General features: G+C 51.4%; 1 protein-coding gene across 1 annotated transcript; it reads right to left on the reverse strand.

The window, feature by feature from the left end:
* Positions 1-1,109: 1,109 nt before the first annotated feature.
* On the reverse strand, positions 1,110-10,957 carry LOC311377533 (single-stranded DNA-binding protein 3-like). Its single transcript, XM_084491398.1, has 4 exons — positions 10,735-10,957; positions 6,184-6,256; positions 5,466-5,527; positions 1,110-1,786 (listed from the first exon to the last, which is right to left on the reverse strand). Exons 1-4 carry the CDS (start codon positions 10,788-10,790, stop codon positions 1,561-1,563), a joined length of 417 nt encoding a protein of 138 aa, XP_084347524.1. The 5' UTR covers positions 10,791-10,957; the 3' UTR covers positions 1,110-1,560.
* Positions 10,958-10,964: the final 7 nt, after the last annotated feature.

Raw genomic sequence — 10,964 nt, forward strand, 5'->3', positions numbered from 1 at the left:
AGATATTGAGAAGGAGCGAGAGGGACAGACCTAGAGAGAGGCATACAGAGAAAGAGTGAGAGATATGAGAGAGAAAACAAACGTGCACCTCAATATATGCAAACATGGGGGTGTTGACGGGAATACCACAAGCAGTGAGAGCGAGAGAAGAGAGGGAGAGGGGTACAGAGAAGAGAGAGAGGCGATAGCGAGAGGTACAGAGAAGAGAGGGAGAGCGAGAGAGAAGAGAGAGAGAGCAGTACAGAGAAGAGAGAGAGGAAGAGCGAAGATAGCGAGAGTGGTACAGGAAGAGAGAGGTACAGAAGAGAGGGAGAGCGAGAAAGGTAGAGGTACAGAGAGAGATGTACAGCGAGCGAGGTAGAGAAAGAGGTACAGAGAGGAGACACACACACACACACACACACACACACACACACACACACACACACACACACACACACACACACACACACACACACACACACACACACACACACACACACAATGAAAGCGTGAAAAAGGTGAGAGCTGAGGGGAGAACGTGCTGAGGGAGCAAAGAACGCCAGAGCAGGAGGAAGGAGGAAGCAGGAGAGGAGTGGAAGTACACACACGTGCACATTAATACTGCATTACAATATTCCCACGCAGAAAGGAGGCGCTGCTTGAGGAGGACAGCCTCCGGTGGGGCGGAGGAAGGCTGTAACGTTAGCCCGCCGGTCGGTCCCAGCGCCGGGGGAAACCCGAGACGAGAACGCAGGTAATGTTTTAATTGAATGACCGCAACGGGCGACCGTTACCGGTGTGGAGGAACCGGCAGACGAGAGCACGGGAGAAAATAGTTATCTAGCATAAAGACTGCAGATGCAAACACTGCTCGCTCACAAACAGACACTTCCCTCCATCTCCACAGTCAACGAGCACTCTGGCAACCCTGGGTGTGAAAGGACCACCACCCCAACCCCGTCACCTTCCTCCACCCATCCTCTGGGCCGATGGCCAAAGCACCCCCCCCCCCCCAAAGTAGACACACACACACAATCCCCCCCCCCCCCCCCCAAAATCCCTGGCTTAGCCCCGGCCCAGTGCTGGGATTACCGGATTAGAACTCTATTCCATTATCTCCCCCCAGTCCCTCACACACACACACACACACACACACGCACACACACACACACACACGAGGGCCAAAGGCAGACGTAGACACACACTGTCCATCATAACAAATGACATTCATACACAAAGGATACAGTTACATGCTTTAACACACGCAGTTGGGGAAAAAAAAACACAAAAAGCAGCATTCCACAAACCCAATCCAAGGCAACACACACACGCTGGAGACATCGTGGTCCCCAGAGACACAATAACCGGGAATATACATATAGATACTGGGACGAAGGCCGATACAATAAGACTTTACGCTTACACCATCGTGAGCACCAGTGAATGAGGCGATGTCACCCACCGCACACGCCGCTTAAGAGGAAAGGGCCACTGCAAACCTACCCAACATGCAGTGGTGTGTGTACGTACATGTGTATGTGTACGTGTGCGCGCGCATGTGTGCGTGTGCGCGTGAAGTCACCAGGAAATCCCTCGAAATATAAACCACAGTTTTCCCGCTGATGTGACACAAATGAATACACCTTCGGAATTTAAGGAGCCCCCCACAATACCAGACACAGAGCAGCCATTGCCTGCCACGCCTGTCAAGTCACTTACGTAATCATGGAAGGCTTTGGCCTCGCTGGAGTGTTCACACGTCTCCCGTCGGTCCGGTGCGGCGCAGTACAGGTCCCAGAATACACTGGGGGAGGGGGGGGGGGGGGGGAGGATCAAAGGTTACTAAACAAGAGGATACAAGCACATGTGTAACGGCAATTCAAAGCCCATTCACACACTGGCACCTCTCCCTCACACTCTTCAACATCCTCACACACAGAAACACACTCCAGGTCACCCCCCTCAAGCACACACCGAGGTCTGTAGGTCGGTACGTGAGAGGAAGCGTCACTACAGTTTACATTGGAGGGCATTTAGCAGCCGCTTTTATCCAAAGCGACTTACAATGAGTACATTTGTAAGAAGAAAGAGAAACATCAATATATCCGTCTGTACAGTAAGGATGTTCAAGAGCCAAGCACTAACAATCACTAGGTCAACCCATGAACGGGAATACCAGTGTTATGTTGCGCCACAATGTGGATTTTGCTATACCGTGGATACCGTTATATATTCAGAAATTCAAATTCGGCATTCATATTGTTTTGCAGAAATCTTTGCTTGAGTGATATAAGTCTACATTTTTTAATGAAAACATTCAGTTTCGGGGAAAAAGAAGCATGTTGACCTATTTTGTTGAGCGGAGGTAGCGTGCATTCCTTGCGCGAACGAAGCAAAAACAATCGTGCATTAGGTAGCAGCTGTTAGCTCACACAGCTATCGATGCACACACGCGCGCATTGACAGCTGAAGTAAAAACAGTGAATTTTAGAAATGAGCGAAGACACAGTGTGCAGGTAGACATCGACGCTGATCACAATCGAGGAAAAAGACGATGAATTTACTAAAAAAAAAAAAAGAAAAGAAAGGGGGCTACTCTGTCGTTTGGAACTGGTTTGGAACAATACTTTGTAAGTTGTGTCGCTGTGTTGTTTCAGCCAGAGGTGGACACACCAGGAACCACCGGAAAACAATGCATGTCCGTCAACATGAGGAATGCGCCCCAATGCGTGCGACAGTTAGCACCGGGGCACGACCCAAGACGAACGCGACTCAGCGATCAATGAAGTCATCATTCGCTGCCAGGACTTCACAGAGTTACGAGCCTAATGGTTAACAAGCAATCTGGTTGCTGATCGCATGCATGCGGCGGTTACGAGCTTTTATACCGAGATGAATCGGATGAAGGCGGAGCTCACGTCGGCACATTTGTAGAAATATCACAAACCTACCTTTAGTTTACTTTGTATGTGTCGTATGTCTTACAGAGTACTACATTAAAGGCACCTTTTAACATGTGATTTTATTTATTAACCGTTTGCTTTCTTAAAAAGAGAAAACTCATGAGCTGGATTGGATCACGCTCTGTCGTCAATAATGTCTCTAGGAGGATCTAAGATTTTGTTTAATGACGTGAAGCATCGCATATTATGCATGCTGTTTGAGTTTGTTGGTGTCATGCTTTTTTCTTATTCTGCTGTGCTTTAAATGTGTTCTTTCAATTTTACACAATATTTAATTTGATTCATATTACCTTTATTCACACTGCGAATGTTATCATTTGACAAAAACAATTGCACAATAAAAAACAAAACCTTTCAGGGTATATGAGCTTAAAATACTTATTTTACCTTTTACTAATGTCATTTAACTAAGAAGGGCTACTAAATGTGATTCAGAATTTTTTTCCTCATATACCCTGATATAATACCGATACCACCCGACAGTGGAAAATACCATGACCCCTACCCTGTATACAACAAAGATAAGATGCTATACGATGCCAAGTGCTATTTTTAAGTGCAAGGACGTACAATAAGTGCATGCATTACCCCTACCACATCTTGGAGCATACCTGTACACACCATTTATTTACAATAAGGTTGTCCCATTATATAATCTCTGGTCACACACACACACACACACACACACACACACACACACACACACACACACACACACACACACACACACACACACACACACACACACACACACACACACACACACACACACACACACACACACACTGGTGTTACCGGCCTGCGAGTTCCTAATTTAATCAGTCAAAGGTGTTTGGTTATTGATTAGATGGAAGTGCTGAAACTCTTTGAAACAGGGAGAAAACTGCTGAGAGTCCTCACAGAGCTCCTTTAAGTGTCCCCAGGAAGTAACAGATCCTCAACCACATGTTCCTGTCCCAACACTACCTATACAACTACCTATACACCTGAACCAACACACACTAACCCTAACGGTGAAACACACACACCAACACACACTAACCCCGTCAGTGATACACACACCAACACACACTAACCCCATCAGTGATACACACGCCAACACACACTAAACCTAACCCCATCAGTGGCTGGAGTCCATTCCTCTAGCCGACTTGGTACATTAAGCTTCCAGAGCCTACAGAGCCAGAGGTGATGAAGAGCAGGTCTATGAACAGAGGTGATGAAGAGCAGCTCTATAAACGGAGATGATGAAGAGCAGGTCTATGAACAGAGGTGATGAAGAGCAGGTCTATGAACGGAGGTGATGAAGAGCAGCTCTATGAACAGAGGTGATGAAGAGCAGCTCTATGAACAGAGGTGATGAAGAGCAGCTCTATGAACGGAGGTGATGAAGAGCAGCTCTATGAACGGAGGTGATGAAGAGCAGCGCTGTATGAACCACGCTCGATGGCTGCTGACATCACCGTGGGTTTGTGACTATAAATGAGGTTCACCCCTTTCTCCAGGGCGGTTTAGACCGGGGGGGGGGGGGGGGCGGGGGTTGCATGTGTTTCTGGAATGGGGAAGGGAGGGGGGGGCGGGATGGGGTAAGGCAGAGGTGACACAAAGGAACTTGGAATGCAAAGGGTTAATCTGCTAAGAACCCCCCCCCCCCCCCCCCCTCACGTGAACAAAAGAGACGGGGAGGGAGGGGGCACCGGGGTGAAGGGGGGGGCGGGGGGGGGGCATTCCCCAACCATCTGGATCTATTGTTTCAGGAGCGTGTGTATGCAATCGGGAACGGCAAGAAAAACGGGGTCACGCCCCCAGCAAGCAAGGCCACGCCCCCAGTGAGCAGGGCCACGCCCCCAGTGAGCAGGGCCACGCTCCCAAGTGAGCACGGCCACGCCCCCAGTGAGGCCGGCTGACTGGTTGAGCGTTTCTCTTTTCTTCTTCAGAACACTGCAGCTGAAACGTTCATTTAAAAAGAAGAAGACCCACTGCTAAGCAGCGACACAAGCCCACGTTCACACACCGTGTTGGTTGAGGTTCGAGGTGTCAATAGAATAGGTGATGAAGGAACATAAACGATCAGAAACCACAATCACTGTAGAGCCGCTGTAGAGCATGGCTCTCCTCATGGCAGCGGTGGGCTGGACTTCTGCGGAGGGCGACCACGGACTCCCATGAACCAGGGGGCATCGCGGCTCCACACTGGTGCAACGCACTGTTGTTTCCTCTACCACGCCGGTGCTGCTGCTCCCTACCTCCTCCCCTCCTGTGCGCGCACGCGTACCGTGGCAAAGGAATAACTGAAACACTTTACAGCTACGACACACAACGGCTCAGAATGGTAACAGAGAGGGGAAAGTGGTTTCTGTGGTGGCTACTGATTGGACACGTGGACGATGTTGACATTGTTTGGGTTTCCGTTGCATTGTTGATAGATTTGACCACACAGACCAGTAAAACCACACACACACACACACACACACACACACACACACACAGTAAGGACCAAAGTCCAGAAGAGAGACTCACCACCACCATGAATGGAGGAATCCTGGGGGCTCCCCTAATGTGATGTTTTTCTCCCATCGAATCTGAGGGCAGAAAAAGGAGCAGAGAAGAGGAGAAAGGTTATGTCTACCGGTGTGAGGGTTAAGAACACATAATCAGTCAGCCCCAGAATGTCAATTTCATCGTCGGGTACCACAAAACAATACTCCTGCGCTGTCCATGTCTCTCTCACTCACACACACACACACACACACACACACACACACACACACACACACACACACACACACACACACACACACACACACACACACACACACACACACACACACACACACACACACACACACACACACACACACACACACACACACACACGGTGGTCTCGGATCACAAGTCCTCCCTTCGCCACGTCTTCGGAGCATAAATAAATGATCAGGGTCTCTAACGTGGGTCATAGTGGTTTGATCAGGGCAGGTTAAGGAGAGATGCAAGCCGACTCTCAAGTCTCTGAGAAAAGGAAGCTTTCCCTCTCCAGCCACCCCCACTCCCCTTCCCCAGGACACCGTCCTCTCAACCCCGCCCCCCCCACCTCCTCCCTGCGCCTCGGTCAATGCTAAACATTACAGACCGCTACACCCTCTCCCCAGAGAATTACAGTAAGAGGCGACCCTGAACCCCAAAGAGAAGACCCCTCCCGGTCTGGGTTGTTGGGGGCCCTGGAGGGGGGGGACCTTACCTCTGACAGGAAGGTCTGTGCGGACTTCTGGGCTCCCACGTGGAGCAGGTACTCGTAGACGTACAACGCTAACCTGAAAGACAAACACACACACACACACACAAAAGGTCAACTTATGGGGACCAACGTCGATATCAAATCAAAGGGTTTAGAAGTCTGAATGTACCACTTTCAATTGAAACAAATATCTCAACATTATCTTCGGCATGAATGGATGTATGAATAGTAGTATGAATGAATATGTGACTGATGATGGGAAGATTATTGGGTATTCATGCCGATTATTTCATAAGCGACACATTAGCTGAAATCGATGAGCGCTGCATGGCAGAGACACGGGCACTGACCCCAACGGCATCATCACAGAATATTACAAAAAAACAAAAACTGAAGGACATTCTTTTCGGCGGTCGACCGCGATATCTGGCGCTAAGCCCCCCCCATGAAGCAACTTGGCCACGGGGGGTCAGCCGGCATGTTCTCCGTACAGAATGCCCTGCTAGAGCCACCACGTTACCCAAGACACGCCTGCAACCAGAGCACCCCCCCCACCATGGCGCGCAGTGTAGCAGGACGTGACGCGCCGGTGGCCTAGCATTGTAGCTGGCCACCTCGCGTGGCCTAGCATTGTAGCAGGCTACACCACACAGACTAGCTGCTAGCGGTGTAGCAGGCCACGCCGTGCAGACTTAGGTGTTTAATAGGCTGTTAATGGCCCATCAATCGACCGGCCGTGTGGATATGACGGGGCAGCCCGCGGCAGGCCGGCCCCGGCCGACAGGGTCTTAATGAGGGGGACAGGGTCTTGATGTCAGAGCCCCACAAGACCCTTCACCCCCATCCGCCCGTCAGTAGTCAATATCCCTAATCAATGCAACATGGTCTTTAGATAATCAGGCTTTAGTGGAGGTGTGTTTTAACCTATTTAACGATGCCTGGTGGGCCGCGCTTAGCCACCGCTCTCTCACTGTGTGTGTGTGTGTGTGTGTGTGTGTGTGTGTGTGTGTGTGTGTGTGTGTGTGTGTGTGTGTGTGTGTGTGTGTGTGTGTGTGTGTGTGTGTGTGTGTGTGTACACACACACACACACACTGACGTAGAGGGACAGCAGTCGTTTCCGTTTGGGTGCGGGAGAAACCTGGACGATGTTGACATTGTTGTGGTTATGTAGCATTGTTGAAAGATTTGACCTCACAGACCAGTTTGTACCATGCTGAGCCACACACACACAAGAGTGCATGTATAAATTGAATAATTAGCAGGCTGTCCCTCTATCAGAAGGGAGGGAAATACCCCAAGGCGTTTACCTGTGCACGAGACACGCGTCTTTGACAGAACAAACAGAAGTAGCAGCACAACAGCGCTTCTGGTGAGCCGAGTAACACACACACACACGCGACCGCTAACTTGCACTACAAGTGCCCGGCATTTGTAGGTCACTCAGGGAGCTGACCACAGCGAACACACCAGCACCTGTAACCGGTACCTGGGCTGCCTCTGCCTCGCTGGCCTGGCGTTGTGTAACTAGAAGACCGGACGGAGTACACTACCTTTAATCATCAGGTACCCATAAAGACTTCCATAGTTCATCATCATCTTCATTATTCATAGGGTAACGTTTGTGATTATGTGGTCCATTCTGTCCATATGACAAGTGTTTTTCAGAACTGAAATCGTTTACATGAATTTTTAACTGACACTGTAGTTTAGGGTTTGAACCGGAGGCTCTGTGTCTGTGTGTGAGAGAGAGCTTGCATCTTTGTGTGTGTGTGTGTGTGTGTGTGTGTGTGTGTGTGTGTGTGTGTGTGTGTGTGTGTGTGTGTGTGTGTGTGTGTGTGTGTGTATCTCGTGGGAGTCGTCCCTCTGTAACACTGAAGTATTGTTTAATGCTGTTGCCTCGGCCAGGTCGCTGTTGAATCAGAGATCTTAACTTCCTTGAATCTCATCCTGATAAAGGTTAAATAAAAAAAGAGTTTGTCCCTATATGCTCCTCCTAATTTGTTGTGCTACGGTGGAAGGGGAAAGCAGCTTAGTGCCAACGGGTGAAGAGAGGTTAGGACGGGTGAGGAGAGGTAAGGGTGGGTGAGGAGACACCTAGGATAGGGTGAGGATGGGTGAGGAGAGGTTAGGGAGGGTGAGGAGAGGGGAGGGAGAGTTGATGAGAGGGGAGGGAGAGTGAGGAGACACCTAGGACAGGGTGAGGATGGGTGAGGAGAGGTTAGGGAGGGTGAGGAGAGGGGAGTGTGAGGAGACACCTAGGACAGGGAGAGGTTAGGGAGGGTGAGGAGAGGGGAGGGAGTGTGAGGAGAGGTTAGGGAGGGTGAGGAGACACCTAGGACGGGGAGAGGACGGGTGAGGAGAGGGGAGGGAGGGGGAGGAGACATCTAGTACAGGGGTAGGACCAGTGGGGAGAGAGAGAGGGTGAGGAGAGGTTAGGGAGGGGGAGGAGAGGGGAGAGCATTAGGAGAGGGTCTTCCCCCCCCCCCCCCCCCCCCAGAGGCCCAGGATGAAGTTTTCATGTGCATTTGCGTGCTTGCGTGTGCGTCGTAAGGGGCTGCATGCGTGCATGCATGGAGCACAGCAATCTGCATTATTAACGCCGCTCCAAAGGAGGAGGGGGAGAATCTAGCCAGGGTGGATGAGGGGGGGGGGGGAGGAGAAGTTAGGGGAGAAGCCACCCCAGAGGAAGAGGAGAATCTAGAGGTGGAAGTGATGAGGACCAGGACAAGTGAGCGGTGGATGAGGATGAGAAGTTCCCCCCCCCTTGCCCCTACACGACCCACCTAGACCTTCAAGCGAGCGACCCACCAGGGACAACCCTCAAAACTCTGTGGGTGAACCTCCCACCACACATGACATCGTGCCCGGGGCTGCAGACAGAACCCCCGTCTTTAAACATGGATGAGACGGCCGACCTCCCCACACGCAGACCTCTGTCGCAGAGCTGAGAGCGACTGCTTCGGTCTGTCTCAATAATTCAACACGCCGTGGCGATGGGGGGTGGGGGTGGGGGGATAAGGAGCCGACGCAGCGGCTGGGGGACGAGGGGGAGAGTTAAGAGGATACACACAAAGCGAGCAAGGGAAGATTAATCAACAAGAGTTTTAAGTAAAGGGGCGACTGGCGACGGTTTGGATTTGACGGGACGGCCGGCGCTATAATCGCACTGGTTCACACCCCTCCTGACAACTTTGTCCCACTTTGTCCCCCGACCCGCTCGCTGGGACGGCCTGGGACGGGCAGGGCCGGGTGGTGGCGTGTCTTATCCTCCTGTTAAAAGGACTTGAACGGTGTCCGGTCAGCCGTGTCTTATCTTCTAGTTCCAAACCGCCTCCGATAGCTCAGCCACCGGGCAGCAGCGGAGAGCCAGCGGCCCGTCTGCTGTCTTTACGTCTGGAACAACTTTTAAATTCTACAGGTCTCCCCTGGCTATTTGAACTATGTCCATGTCCATGCTAAAGTACGATATTGCTTCTACTGTTGTTTCTATATTTTGGCTGTCGCATGTTTTAAACTGGTCTGAAATGTTGAGATAGTAAACGGGGCTGATGGAAAGAAACGGCGAGAGAGAGACAAAAAGAGAGGGAGAGGGACAGACAGAGAGAGGGAGAGACAGACAAGTGTGTGTGGGGGAGAGGAAGAGACAGAAAGAGAGAAAGAGAGAGATGTAACTGTTCCTACTCTCCACCGAGCAGGCATCGCTGGCAGCAGACAAAGGGATCTGAGGGAGGGTGAGGAGCTACCGGGCTAGCAGCGGGCTACGGTTCTCCTCTTGAGGGAACCAGCGGATGACCGCCCGAGTTCTGAACGTCCGTCCCGTTAAACCACGACCCGACCCCCGGTCCTCTGATCCCAACAACGCGGTTCAAACTAACGCGCACGAGCCACGAAACAAAGTTCAGGTCGCGCGACGCCACAACACGCGATACACCGGGGCGAGAGGCGCCCGAGAGTGGGAACGCGCCCACTCTCCGGGACCGCACGAATTCGTGAGCTACGTTGTAACAAAGCCTGAATAAACGTGCGGTATCGTTCCTCCATGTTTAGCGGCCGCTGTAGTAGGCGTCTCACACCAACAGCTAGCGGCAACAACACCGCTCCCGTCCGGCGCATTGTCCCCCCCCCACCCCGGGCTGGAGGGAGGCGGTGAGTGGGACCCCCATCACTGGTTCCGTCTCAAAGTGCAGACCCAGGCCGCCCCTGCTCAGCACACGTGCGGGTCCCGTTGGAGCGGTGCAGCCGCAGTAGTTTGCCTTTTTTTTTTTTTTTAAACCGAGTCTTACTGGACATTAAAACATGAACCACAAAGAGGGTGAACTAAGCAGCTAGCTGCTCGGCTACACTCCATGCAGGAGAAGGAAGGATGCATTCAATAAAAAAACAGCGATAGAAAGTGTCGAATACCGCCGCGTTGCGTGGAGAAGGTGCACTTTAACGCTCTTTGGTAACTTATGGAGCGGAGGGAACATGCCTGGACCGACCCTTCCACCAGTTAGCAGGGAGCTACCTAGCCGACCATAGCGGGTCTGTTGTGACAGTGCGGAGGTTACTTACTTCTCTCTCGCTTGGCTGTCGGAGGGAACCACAGCTCCTTTCCCCTTGGCGTACATGTTGGAGTCTGTTCTGATACTTTATATTATCCCAGTCGACACCTGTCAAAGAAAGCGACCACAAAAACCTACTATCTCCATAGCTACCCAGTTAGTGTTGTCTCGCTCTCTCTCTCTCTCTCTCTCTCTCTCTCTCTCTCCCCCTCTCGCTCGCTTGCTCTCTCTTTCTCTCCC

This window comes from Micromesistius poutassou, assembly GCF_964030765.1.
Source record: "Micromesistius poutassou genome assembly, contig: SCAFFOLD_1285, whole genome shotgun sequence".
NCBI classification, from domain to species: domain Eukaryota; kingdom Metazoa; phylum Chordata; class Actinopteri; order Gadiformes; family Gadidae; genus Micromesistius; species Micromesistius poutassou.